Source organism: Sminthopsis crassicaudata, chromosome 3 (genome assembly GCF_048593235.1).
Source record: "Sminthopsis crassicaudata isolate SCR6 chromosome 3, ASM4859323v1, whole genome shotgun sequence".
In the NCBI taxonomy this organism is placed as follows: domain Eukaryota; kingdom Metazoa; phylum Chordata; class Mammalia; order Dasyuromorphia; family Dasyuridae; genus Sminthopsis; species Sminthopsis crassicaudata.
Window position 1 is genome coordinate 268,099,058 of NC_133619.1, and position 14,590 is coordinate 268,113,647.

A 14,590-nucleotide genomic window follows, 5' to 3' on the forward strand; every position below is an offset into this window, starting at 1 on the left:
GAGTGCAGAACCCGTATTTCTTTAGCTCACTGAAATGTAATAGAATTTAACTGTTTATAATGAATTTATGTGTACTTGTAGTAACTGATGTCAGATTAATAATATATGGTATTTATGCATTATAACTTAGTAAATTTTTTTTTTTGTTTTCTTTACATTTGTATGTTGTCTGATTTTCTGCAGGATGCTATAAAACCCCAAGTATTCTCATTTAATTAAATGGCCAACTTGTAAATAATCAAAACTGGGAAATGTGAAATGTCAAGGAATGACAATAATAGTATCTGATACAAAATTACTTAAGATTTAATGTATGCTGAGAACATAGATTTAGAGTTAGAAGGAATCTTAGAAATTACCTAAGGCAACCCTTTTACTTTTGTTATTGAGATTAAAGGTTGTGATTTTTTTCCAAGGTCATACAGTAAGAGGCAAACCAGGGATTTGCTTGTCATTCTTGCTTCCAGCCCAATCCTCACAACTCTTGTCAAAAAGAGTCCAGCCTTCTCTGCCAACTTACTTCTAACCTAGTTTTTACTTTTTTAATGCTTTCAGCACGATAATTCCTTTCCTACTTCCATTTTCTTAAAATATCCTTACAAACTCAGTGATTATTTTGACATTCTTTTGAAAATCATTGCTTTTCTTATGTTCTCACTATTACCTTAATACACTTGTCTTGGAAATTGGAAGAGGAATCATTGTCTTATGAACAGACCTAAACCTAGACTTGTGAATCTGTGAAAACATTATAACATTGATTATTACAGATATTAACAGTGTCCTGTGCTCTGGCCATCCTCACCAACTGCCACACCCAGGACAGACGGGACAGCCTAGCTTAGCAATCAGTGCTTAGCATAACCTTTTGTAGATAGGAAATGCTTAAAAAATACTTCATTTATTCTTCCATTAGTATGTGAGCTTCTTGGGTGCTTAGCACATTAGTAAATACTACTAAATACTTGTTGCTTGTGGCTTGAATAAGTCACCCAGCTTTACAATCTTGAGACATCTTTGAGTCTTTCCCTTATTTGCCTAGTTTCGTTCAATTTACCTCTTATAACTTCTTTCTTATCCATATCTCAGAATACATCCCTTTCCTCATCACCTCTGACCTATCACAAGAGCCATTCTCAACAGAACTATCAAATAATCTTCTTACAACAGAACCATGTCCATAGCTTTCTCCCACTCAAGTGATTTCCTCCTGCATCTGGGGTCACATACACCTTCTATAACTTGTTATCTAAAACCCTTCAGTCTAGCTGCTGCCTCTCCAAGATTATTTTACTCCATTCCTTTTCACACTCTATTATAATCTATTATAATTACTCTTCCCCAGACCTCTGTTTTCTTGAAAGCTGTTCTCTCTTCCTCTCTAACTTTGAGAATGTCTAGCTTCCTTTTAGGATTAGTTCTTCTGCAGTCTCCTGGGAGAAGCCTTTTCTGATTGCCCCCTAATTTTTCCTCTCCTCCAATTATCCTGCATTTAACTATCTGTGTCCATTTGTTTCATCTTAGCTGGATCTAAGCTTCTTGAAGGTGGGGATTGGTTTTAGTTTTGCCATGCAAATCCTTTCTTGATTATAATAAGTGTTTAGTAAATGAACAGAATTTTCAGACATACTTATTCAACTGTGAATGGCCAAAAGTGTAGGCTTTCATTTTGTGTCAGTCCACTTTCTTAGTCTTTAAAAAGAAGTATTAAGGGGCAGCTAAATGGCACAGTGAATAGAGCACGGGCTCTGAAGTCAAGAGCATCAGAATTCAAATCTGGCCTTAGACACTTAATACTTCCTAGCTGTGTGATCCTGGGCAAGTCACTTAACCTCACTTGCCTCATCAAAAGAAAAATAAAGCAAAACAAAATATACATACAAAAAAGAAGTATTAGGTCTACTGTAGTCTTGGAGTAAATGGTTTAATTTTGCTTATTTATCTTAATTTTTGTTTTTTTGAGCTGTTAATAATACTTTTACCTCTCTAAATCTTTCCCCTGAGGTCATAACACAATTGATTTGGATAATCTTCCAAAGTTTTCTTTTAATGATTAGCAGCCTCTTCCTGAGACTCTGACTTTTGTTTATCTGATCAGCATTTTGTTATTTTACTTTCCCTGCTGCCTTCTCTCAAACCTTTTATTCATCTACTTACTCCTTCATCTTCTGTTCCCTCATCCCTTTTTTTGCTCTTCCTTAGACTAGACCCTTTACCATTCTGTGTTCTCAGGGACCGTCCCTCAGGAGTTGGATGCTCTCCCTCCTCATTTCTGCCTTAGTTTTCCTGGTTTCCTTTGAGTTCCAGCTAAAATCTCTCATACTGAAAGCTTTTTTCCATATCATATCTCTTTTGGTTATTTCCTATTTATAATATGTCTTTTTTATAGATAATTGTTTGCTTGTTGGCTCTTAATTAATGAATTCCCTGAAGGGCAGGAACTGTCATTTGCCTTTTTTTGTACCTGCAGTTCTTACTATCCTGCCTGACTATGACTTATAGTAATGACTGAATAAATACTTATTGACTGAGATGAAATAAAAAGGAATCTTGTGTCATTAGATTGCAGTTTGAAGAAGGGAGTAAAGTGTTAGAAAATGAGGAAGGTCAGAAGAGCTAGGCTAAGAAGAGACTTGGCTAAAAAGAGTTTTCTGTTTCTTCCTAGAGCCAATAGGGAGCCACTAGAGTTCACAGAAAGAAGCTGTTGACATGGTTAAACCTGTGCTTTAGGAAGATCACTTTAATTGTAGAGAGGAAGATGGACTAGAATGGAAAGAGACTTAATGAAGGGAGGCCCAACCTACAGATTCTTGAAATAGTTGACATGAGAGGTGATGAGGTTCTTTACCAGGGTTGTGGCAGTGTCAGAAGAGAAAAGGGAGTTGAGAACGATGCTCTTGGGTGCCTGGGAAGATACTGGCATCCTTGGATAATTATAGGAAAGTTAGGAAGATAAGATGGTTTCTGGGGAAAGGGAAAGCTCCATTTGGAGCATGTTGAGTTTAAAATGTCTGTGGAACCCCTAATGCAAGATGTGCAAATAGCCTGTTGGAGTTGTAAAACTGAAGATTGGGACAAGGTTGGAAAAATAGATCTAAACATCATTGGCATAATTTTTTTTCCTATAAACAAGCCAAGGAAGCTGGTTCTTTTTTCACTTTGGAGGTAGTATTTAAAGCTATCAAATTATTTTATAAAATCTTTTTTTCTATAAAATTTCAACCTTTCTCTTTCAGATGCTAGCTAAACAACTGGAAGCTTTGGGCTTAGCTGAAAAGCCTCAGCTGGTGACTCGTTTCCAAGAAGTTTTTCGATCAATGTGGTCTGTGAATGGAGACTCAATCAGCAAAATTTATGCAGGCACTGGAGCTTTGGAAGGCAAGGCTAAGGTAAAAAAAGCAAAAGAAGAAATATTTTAAGTGTATTATATGCAGTAACTTTTTATTTCCAATTATGTGCTAAGCACTGAGAATAAAAATGAAACAGTATTCACATTCAAATAGCTTTTTATACAGATAGGAACAGCATCAGGAACAATATGATATATACATGTATATGTATATGTATGTATATATATTATATATGTATATGTATGTATGTATATAGATGTGTGTGTGTGTGTGTGTGTATATAATATATTATCTATATATTCCAAGTATTAGAGGTAACCTTGTGGTAAGCCATGTAGATAAGAAATAGCATGACGAGGAGTCATGTGTGGAAATGACGAAGTCATCAGTTCATGGAGATGGGCTAGCCAAGTCTTTAAGTGCATTTTTTCTCTGAGGCCTCAGGGAGCCATTTTTTTCATCAGGACAGTGACACACAGTATGATATGTATGTTAGGAATATCATTCCTAAGGATGATTTCTCATGTATGTGGGTGACTGAGATCAGGAAAGATCATTTAGGAGTCTTGTAATAGTCTAGGCAAGAAAGGATAAAGTACTAAAAGAAGATGGCATATGTCTAGGTAGACAGAAGAAATTGGATGAGGGCAAGAATCACAAGACTTCCTAGTTGGCTATGGAGAGGGTAGGGAATAGAAAGAGTTATGCATGAGTCTGAGGAGAATCTGAGTAATTCTACAGAAATAGAGATCAACACCTGATCTAATTACTTTATCACTATGTCTTTATTCAACCCAGTCAGCATTATATCATCAGTATTATAATAGATATAAAGAAAAGAGGAAGAGAATAAGCATTCATTAAGTGCCTGCTGTGTGCCAGGCACTGTGCTATAAACTTTACAATTATTATCTCATTTGATTGTCATTTACAAACCTGGGAAATAGGCACTATTATTTTTGTCCCCATTTTCCAGATGAGGAAATTGAGACCAAGAAAAGTTAAATGACTTGCTCAGGGTCACAAATCTGGTAATTGTCTGAGGCTGAATTTGAACTCAGATCTTCCTGACTCCGGGCCCAGAGCTCTAGCCACTATGTTATAGAGCTGCCTCATACTGAGCTTTGAGCATATTGAATTCCTCACTTGCCCCAAAACTAACTCCAAGGGAATGGGGGCTCCTTCAGACTTTTGCCCATTAAACTAGCAATATGAAGGAAAATGCAGTCATTTCTGAGAAAAGATAGTGAAGGTGACCTGGCATGTTTCCTAGTTCTTCCTTACCCACCATGGCACAAAATACAGGAGACAGGAATCTCTAGAGCACCACTTTTTCTGGTGTCACAGTAACTGTCCCATTCTCTTTTTCAGGTGTCCCAAGTGGGTTTGCTGAGACCTTTGTAGGGAAACTTGTAGGGAAGGTCTATAGCTAAAGACTGACATTAAAAAGTGCCTCTGACACACACATTGGTCATATGGAATGGAGAGGGTGGAAGGACATAGATCCAGGCCACCAAACTCTTTTATTTTAGGACTTACACCTCCTTTCTTGTTGATCCCCATTGGAGAACAAATAATAGAGGAATTCCACTTAAAAATTAAACAGGATACACTTATTGATTCATGAGGCTCTACTTCAGCACAGTGGCAATGCTGGCTCAAAAAGACAAGGAGATTGGAATTCTAGCAATCATCAAGAGCACCACCTCCCCATAAGCTAGTTTTTTATTCTTCAATTGCCAGGGAAGCCACATCAAGTGATTGAAACCTTTGTCCATCAGAAAGAAAGAAAGGAAGGAAGGAAGGAAGGAAGGAAGGAGGGAAGGAGGGAGGAAAAGAAAGAAAAGAAAGGGAAGGAGGGAAAGAAGAAAGAAAAGGAAAGAAGAAAAGAAAGAAAAGGGAGGAAGGAAGGAAAAAGGTCCAGTTATCTTTAATGGGAAATGAACCCAGTTGAGGTAACACAATTGCAACTTTTATCACATTTCTGTTCATACAACCACCACATTAATTCAGGCCCTCTTTGAACTATCATGGCCTCCCTGTCAGTCTATATCTCCTATCCTTTCTTCAGTCGTATCTTTGGGTCTTCCAAAAAATCCTTTCAGTCTAGGCTTTAAAATATTTTAGTTACTACTTATTTTCTAATCATTTCTCCTTATTTTAAATACTGTTTGCCTAAAATACTATGCCATCACTCACAAGTATTTATCTTTCTCATATTTGCTTTTGAACAGCAGCATGATAGCCCTAGAAATGTATATACATGCATACATGTGTGCATGTATTTGGATACAGATAGCCTGATTTTTGAAAAATGTAAAATCTGTGGTTTCCATTGCTTTTTTAATGATGATAGACTTTTCAGATTTGAATTTTGCTGCTGTACAAAAGTATAATGTTTTCTTCTTGAAGGTTTAGTTTATTATTTCTTGAATAATAATTCAGAGTTCCCCAGCCATTTATGCACCTCCATGCCTCAGCAGTCTAATATAAATGTGTATCTTCCAAAAGGTGCATATATTTTGTCTCTAACATAACATATAAACATAGTAATATTTATGTATGATTTATACATCTTAATTTTCATAAAATCTAATCTCAGCTGCTCTTTCTTTTGCTTTTTCTGGATTCCTTTTGATTAACTTCCTGACAATGGTGAGTGTCTTTTTGGAATATGTTGAATATACTATACTAATTCTATTTTTAAAAATTAAGTTGAGTGTCCAGTTACTTATCCTCTATCCAGTGATGTGATTTTTAAAACACTTTTGACTCTTTACTTGAAAAGCAAGCATCTTGATATTTTAGAAATGATCCCTTTAAAAAGGCTAAAATTGAACATTGAAATTTTCTGAAGATTTTTCCTCTCTCTCTCTCTCTCTCTCTCTCTCTCTCTCTCTCTCTCACACACACACACACACACACACACACACATACTCTTTTATGTGAGTGATGACTATTTATTAAAGATTTTATTAAAAAGTCATCTTTTTTCAGTGTATGTCTTAGTATATATTTTTAGATAACAAAGTGATGTACTAAGAATGCTGGAATGGATTGGAATGTTCTAGTCAGCATTTGTTGAGTTTTATTCCTGGTTATACCACTGAACCAATTAACTGTATGGTTTTGTGCAAGTAACTGAACATTATAAGTTTCCAAATAATGTGACTGTCATTTTTAAAGTCTCATCAAGCTCAGACATTCTTTGTTGGCTAGTAATATGTACTTTCCCTCTCCACCCCTCCCACCTCAACCTCCAGTGATGAATTGTTTTAATTTGGGAACTTAGCAAGTCATCTGCAAGTTATTGTCCCTTGGAGAGAGACCCTTAACGGAAAGATAAAGTTATTTGACCATGGTCATACAGGTAGTGTGTCTCAGAGGTAGGACTTGAACCCAAGTCTTCTGATTCCAAGGATTTGACGCTATTTCCCTTTTACTGTTTGCCTAAGGAACAAAATAGCAATATTTAAACTAAAGATTACAAAAGATACTTCTGTAAGCAACTTAATTTTCTTTTGAATTAAGCAGTATAGAATATTTACTTACATTAAGAATTCTTATTCTAGAACATCTTTTTAATTTCTTCATTTTTTAGCTCACAGATGATGTTTTTGGATCAATTTGTAGATACTTTATGTCCTTGAATTTCATATGAGGAGAATTTTTCCTTTAAGCTTTTTTCTTTTTAACCATCTACACTTTTTAGCTGCACTGTAATGTAGAAATTTGATATCACACAAAACCCATGATTATGTGCAGTTTTTGCATTGTTCTGTTTAACTCATTGTACTTAATTTTTTCTTACTTTCACAGTTATCTTAATAAAAAGATGACAGGTTGAAATGTGGTTAATAAGTGGTAGATTTATTTCAAAACAAAAAGTTTAATTAGTATACTCATGTAACTAAATTAAGTTTCAAAATGTCCTTTTGAGTTACATTAATGATTTTTTTTTTTTAATTAGGATTCATGTATATTCTTTCCTCCACAGTCTGGAAAGTTAAAAGATGGTGCTCGTTCTGTAACCAGAACAATTCAGAACAACTTCTTTGATAGCTCCAAGCAAGAAGCCATTGACATTTTGCTGTTGGGGAGTACTTTAAATAGTGATTTGGCAGATAAAGCCCGAGCACTACTAACTACTGGAGGTTTACGAGGTATATGCATTTGTCATCTTACATTTAAACCATTTCTTTTTTTTTTACTGATGGAATTATATTTTCTGTCCTGAAAACTCAAGTAGCAAAAAATAAATAAATAAATAAACTTGTACAGTTTATCTTTTGCATGAGTATTTCTAATAATTATAGTGAAGTTGACTAAAATATTGTTAACTTTTTTCAAATACTAACAAAATAAATTTATCATTTCTTTAAAGGTTTGTATCAAAAATGTAATATTGTGTTATTATTGTTAAAACTCATGTTGAAACACAGATATTTTTGTTTCCTTTAGTTAAATCAACTAGTTTTAAGGTGTAACTGTGTTTATTTGAGATGAACATAAATTATATGTTTCATAAAATATTTAATTCTTTCCAGAAACTGTATAACCCTGTCTTATGAATTGGTCTCATTTTTAAATTGATTATGTTCCAATAATTTGCATTAATTATTAGCAATGGAAAAATCATGACATCAGGCTTCAATACAAAACCATCCCAAATTTGTCTATTACCATTTCATGTCTTAATGAATGAACTCTGATGTCATTGATTATGTTAATAATGCCAAAAGCACAAAATATGACTCTAGAAATTGATTTAAAAAGGAATCTCTTCAAGGCCACTTTCTACTTTAACTTGGGGTGACAGAGGGAGAGTAGGGAAATCTGGACCTGGAAACTGAGGCAAACAGGTTAAGCAACTTTCCCAGAGTGACATGGCTAGCAAATATCCAAGGCTGGATTTGAACTCAGAAAGATGAGTCTTTATGAATCCAGGCCTAGGTCACCCACCTGCTCTAGAGATGTCAAACTCACTAGCAAAACTTGAGTGAAATAAATCTGAACCAGATTTTTTAATAACAATGTTTAACAAAATAAATAGAAATAAAGTACAACGTAGATAATGTTAATTTGAGATTTGCTAAGTCAATATGCAGCCACAAGGATCCATTTTTATTTGAATTTAACATAGACGATAAGGAGCAGTAAGAGGGTGAGTGACTTTCCCAGAGTCACACAGAAATGAGAGGTGGGATTTGAACCCATTCTTGATTCATAAACTGTATAGACTGCATTCTACTGCCTCTCCTATTTGTTTAGCGCTCTGTAAATTATCATATCTTCTGCTATAGTACTCCAAAAAAATTATTTTTTTTTTCTTATTTATGCAAACGGAAATTAATCCTTCAGTAATCCTCATCTATAAAATAAAAAATTTTAGATTAGATTATCTCTAAGGTCTCTTTGAACTTCAGCATTAGTTTCAAGTAAATAACTTGCATAATAAGAAAAAATTTTTTGTTGCTAATCCATAAAATGATCCAGAGGTAATTTATATCCAATCCTTTTATTGTGAAATCCCTTGCAGTGTGGATAGTTTAAATTGATTAGTCATCTAGAAATCTAATTTTACCAATTTATGTTATCTTTTTCCTCCACTGTACTTAGAGAACTGTTTACAAGTAGAGAAGTTATTTTCATCACTTTTTTTCTGCCCTTGACCAATATTCTGGTGGTGCTAAATCCATGAAAAAAACAGACAAGTAAAAGGAAGAAAAGGGAAAAACAAACAGATCCAAATCCACAGGCTAACTCATTAACCCCTGGATATTCAAGTAGTATCCTGAAACCTTGGAAAGAATTAAGTCACTTCATTTAGGCTACTTAGGTTGATTCCATGAGAAAAATGATTCAGCAAGTATTCCCGTGTTAAAAGGTTAAAATTTTACATGGCAGAATCTTTCAGCGTTGCTAAATTATTCTTAAAAAGACAAAGTAAGTCATTTCAAAGTAACACTGCTTTCTCATTTTCTACTTTGTCTACCAGAGTTCATATGCACATAAATGTTTGCATCCTTTGGGGCAAGCCAAGGAGTAATACAGCCAGCTATAGTTGTGAAACTCTGAAATATTCCCATTTAGTTAATATAGGACTGAAAGTTATCACATTGTGGTGTTATTTTTTTGATAAGAAAAAACTGCTTGCTGTTAGTTATTTTTAACTTCTTGCTAGTAAAAAATAAATTTTTCAAAGTGACTTTTTTAAAAAAGTGAAACTCTCAAAAATGTAGAGTATATTTTCTCACATCATTATGGATTTTATGACAATAACTATTTTACTAATGTCTTCTTGTTTTTTTTCTTGATGCATCCAAAGTTTCTGAGCAGACATTGCAGTCAGGTATAGTATGGCAAATAAACCATATACAAAATAATATTTTTCTTTTTAATGTACTCTAAAAGAGGTCTTTTGAATAACAAGTAAAAAAGTACTCTTCTATAGTATAAATATTGGTTTTCATGAAGGGAAAGTTTATGTGTTTGGGAAGATGAAATAAATAAATATGCTTTTCTACAATTAAATATGAAACTTTTCAAGTCCTTGTCCTAATAAATGTTCTAGTTGAGAAAATTAGCTTTTACATTTAGTTTTTTTCTTTGAATGAAACAAAATCAGTTTTTTTAATATTATTTTTTACTCTTAATAGACAAATTCAGGAAATCCACTTGCTGTAGTATTAAGTCACAATAGAGAATGGATTTATGAGGGTAGTTGTAGAAGCAAAAGAATTCATCTAAGATCTTTCTTTTATTAAAGAACAAAAAAGGTTTTGTATTTTGGGGGTTTTTTTGTTTGTTTTTTTTTTCCCTGTGAGGATCTATGTTAGCCAATTGTATGATTTGGAAATTTTTTGACATAAAAAAGGATTGGGATTGTTAATTAAATTAAAAGGCCTGATTATTGTTCTGGTGAATGGTCACACGAATTATCTGAGTGGTTTGATAAACCTATTCTTTTCATCTAAACATAAGTTGTGACAATGTCCAGAACTCTTAAGATATAAATTTAAATGAAACATTAATGTTAATTTTCTCTCCTTTAAAGTGTTGTGGATATATATTTTAAGATTTTCTTGTCCAAGACTGCTTTTCTTTACTTCCTGTCCCCTCTCTTTTTTTCTCAAAAATCTCTTTAGAGCTAAGGACCCTGCTTCCTAATACATTGAAAAAACTGGATTCATTAGCTCAGAACTGTTTCTTCACATCTCCAACTTCTCTCCCCCAACTATATCATCTCCCATTATCTTATCTTCACTCTGATCTCTGATGAAAAGATATCTCACCAAGATTAACTCTTCTATATGAATGAATGATAAAAAAAACCTTTGTTAATCACTTCATATTTGCAAAAATTTCAAAAACAAATGGAAAAGTAAGACAATCCCTTCTCTCAAAGAACTAATTGTAATAGAGGCAACAAATGTACAGTTTTTCATCTACAAATCAAATTGAAAGGCCCTGTGATTCTTAGGGTATAGTACTGAAGCAAATACTAATGAATCTTCCTTAGTGTCATCTCCATCAATAAAATCGTATTTGCATATTATTGGGAGAAAACTAGGAATTGTAGCACTAGAACTGTTCTTTAAAGGAAGTGAAGGATTCTATAAGGCAGAGTTGAGGAAGCAGAGTATTCTCTGGGGGAAGAGGAGACAGCCTCTGCAAAAATACAGAGTGAAATGTATGGAAGACAGCACATAGAATAGTTTGGTTGTAACAAGATGTTCATGGTGGGGAATATGGGGTCAAACAGTCAAAGATAACTTGTAAAGAGCTTTAAATGCTAAACAGGAATTTTATTCTAATGGCAATAAGGAACCACTGAAAGAAGGGAAGACCTGCCATTCAAGAAGGTCCGTTTTGTCACTACATAGAACAAAGGTGTCAAACTCCCAGCCTGAACCCAATGAAATAGAATTGTTTCTTTTTCTTTTTTTTTAAGTTATTCCTTCTAAGAACCAAAATTGATGTGCTCAAGCTTCTGACAATGCTCATCCCCCTCCATTTTTTCCCTCAATAATAATAGGTCTTTTACACCTCTTCATGTGAACTAATTGTCTCATTATACCTCCCCTTTCCTCTTTTTCTAATACAGACCTTTTCCTACCTCTTAACGTCTTTTTCTTTGATATCATAATATCCATGTGATGCTCCCCTATTTCTGCCTGAGTTACAAATACAGTTCTCAAGAGTTACAGATATTGTTTTCCCTTCTAGGGATGTAAACAATTTAACCTTTAAATAATATATATTTCCCCCTATTTACCTTTCTATGCTTCTTTTGAGTCCTGTATTTGTGGATTAAATTTTTTATGTAGTTCTGGTTATATCAATAGAAATGATTGAAAGTCTCTTACATCATTGAAGCTCTATCACCTTCCCTGAAAGATAATACTGAGTTTCCCAAGGGGGTTAATTCCTCCGGTCCTTTGCCTTATGGAATATGGTATTCCAGGCCCTCCGATCCTTTATTGTAGAAAGGGCCAGATCCTAGGTAATCCTGACTGATGTTCCTTGATATTTTAATTGTTTTTTGTCTGGCAGCTTGAATATTTTTTTCTTTGCGATTATACTTTTAGAGGTTTTCCTTGTGGGATCTTTTTCTGAAGGTGATCAATGGACTCTTTCAGTGGGTGTTTCCCCCTCTATTTCTAGAATATTAAGCAGTTTTCCTTAATGATCTCTTGAAGAATATTATCCAGGCTCCTTTTTTTGGTCAGGGTTTTCAGGTAGGCCAATAATTTTTTTAAATTATCTCTTTTGGATTTGTTTTCCAGGTTAACTATTTTTCGGTATTTCACATTTTCTTCCATTTTTTCACTTTTTTTTTTTTTTTTTTAAGATCGTTTGGCTGATTTTTGCTTTCTCACAGAGTCATTAATTTCTATTTGCTGCTCTAGTTTTTAATGTGTGTTTTTCTTCAATTAGCTTTTATATCTCTTTTTCCATTTGATTAATTCTACTTTTGAAAGTGTTATTTTCTTCAGACAATTTTTTTCCTTTTCCAAGCTGTTAACTGTCATGCATACCTCTCTTTTTTTCTTCAACCTCTTATTTGCCTTTTGAAGTTTCTTATGAGCATTTTCAGGAACCTTCTTTGGGCTTGAGACCAATATATATCATTCTTTGAGATTTCTTCTGTGGACATTCTATCCTCATCTGAGTTTATGTTTTGATCTGTCCTGACACCATAATAACTTTCTAGGGTAAAGGTTCTTTTCTGTTTCTTGCTCATTTTCTTTCCTTTTCTTTTGGTATTTCTTCTTTTTTACCTTTAAGGTGCAGCTCTGCTCCTGGGGTATAAGGGGCTCTGTCTCAAGCTTCCTGTGTAGCTCTGAGCCTTGGCTCTGAGCACAGAGGTCACTTGTGTTTGCAGGGAATAGCTTTGCCTGCTCTTTTCAGGAAACAGCCTGGTTTCCCAATTTGCCTTCTAAGTTGGGACTGGGAGCTGCCTCCTGCTGTACTCCTCTCCTGAGCCAGGACTAAGAGTCTTAGTTGCTTATTGACTGTAATTAAGGCCTTCTCACAGATAGAAGATCTTCTTCACTCCAATGAGACTGATCTTTCTTGAAGTTTTTCTAGTCTATCTTGAACTAGAAAGAGGTTCCATTCCATCACTGTTCATCAGTGTCCATCACTTGTGGTTTTTGAGGGAAATTCTAGGATTATATTTCAAAAAAATACAGTAAAACATAGATAATGTTAATTTGTGGATTTTTTTTAAGTCAGGAAGAAGATGGTCTGGAGAAGGGAGGGCTTAAGGCAAAGTCAAAACCATGAGAATGACATAGTAATAGTCTAAGCAAAAGGTAATGGAGACCTAGGCTAGGTACGTAGTTATGTGAATTATTCCTAAGGAATCAATATAAGAGATGATATATAGGCAGAATTTGGCAACTGATTTAATAAAGGCCATATGATAGAAGTTATATTATGTTTTTGCTTATAGACTGAATGGGTAGTTTGTTCAAAAATCACTGGTATAGCTTCCTTTTCTTCTGAAGCAAAAAAGCACAGCCTCTGGGGAGACACTGTTCCTTAGGTTTGGACAAAAACCCACTATCAAGTGGGATACCTTTCTCATACAGTGTTATTACATGATATGGAGATAGAAAGGAAGAGTTTCTGTTTTAATTAGTAATTGTGTCATTGAAATGGCTTGGGCTAAGTTTAGCCTGGAACAAGAAATGAGAGAAAAATAAGTCTGATATAATTCTAAAATTTTGAGGGAATAGAGGACAGCCTGGGTGGAATGGAGTGGAGGGCAGTGTTCTGCAAAGGAAGAATAGCATATCACAGGGAAATGAAGGAAAATTCCATGTCCTAGAAAAAATTCCTGTGCCTCTGGTTAATTTCTAGATTTGGTAATAAAGTTCCTAAAAACATGTTGAGTACATCTTTGTTAATAGAGCTATCAGCATATTTTTCTAAGTGTTTCACTAATTCCAGTACATTTGAATAAATGTATTTGCTGACTAATAGTGATTTCAAAATCTTAACTCTACTTATGTAAAGTGAGGTTGCCATACTCATAAAGTATGTATGTAGCAGCAATATAGTACCTTGTGGTTTATGGTTATTTATAAGCCAGATAGGCTTAATTAAATTTGTGGAAAGTCAGTCTGTAGAAAATACTGTATGTATTTATACAGTATATATGTATCCTCTGTGGTCACAGATATTTTCTCATAATACTTAAGTCCAGCAATCATATTTTGAGAACAATTTAATTGTAAGTTTGTTATTTCAGTTGTACTTTCTCCCTTTAAAATTTACAAACTAGCAACTAAATGTGTGACTAAATGGAGAATAATGAATGGCACGTGAGTAAAGTGTGTATATGGTTCCAAGTTGTTCTCTCTCTGGTCAATTAAGTATTAATGGGCCCCTTTGGATACCAATGTCTTTAAATTGTATTTATCTTAAATCCTGAGGTAGAGTTGGAGTCCTTGAGTTAAAAGATCAACCCTTAATACCAATTTCACTACTTAACAGCTATATGTTTTTACACTGGGCACCTCACCTCTCAAGCTGTTTCCTCCTATAAAAGGGGGATAATACTTGCATTACTATTTTACAAGGTGAATCAAATCAAATGTGAATCAAATGAGATAATATATATAAAAGCTCTTTAAAGCTACAAATAAATAGCAGTTATTAAAAGCATCTATCTTTATTGTTCAAAAGTAACAAAAATGAAATACAAATGACAAATAGATATTAGAGTT

At 34.1% G+C, this 14,590-nt stretch overlaps 1 protein-coding gene across 8 annotated transcripts in view; it reads left to right on the forward strand.

Annotated features, from left to right (window-relative positions):
• The window catches only part of SYNJ1 (synaptojanin 1), a 104,763-nt gene that overhangs the window by 48,566 nt on the left and 41,607 nt on the right, over positions 1–14,590 (forward strand). For 5 of the 8 annotated variants that reach the window (XM_074300758.1, XM_074300760.1, XM_074300763.1 and 2 more), the window contains exons 11-13: positions 3,237–3,389; positions 7,348–7,513; positions 9,679–9,702. In XM_074300758.1, the coding sequence (XP_074156859.1) occupies positions 3,237–3,389; positions 7,348–7,513; positions 9,679–9,702 (343 nt within the window). The remainder of the gene's footprint in view (positions 1–3,236; positions 3,390–7,347; positions 7,514–9,678; positions 9,703–14,590) is intronic. The other 3 variants (XM_074300761.1, XM_074300765.1, XM_074300759.1) reach the window with 2 other exon arrangements.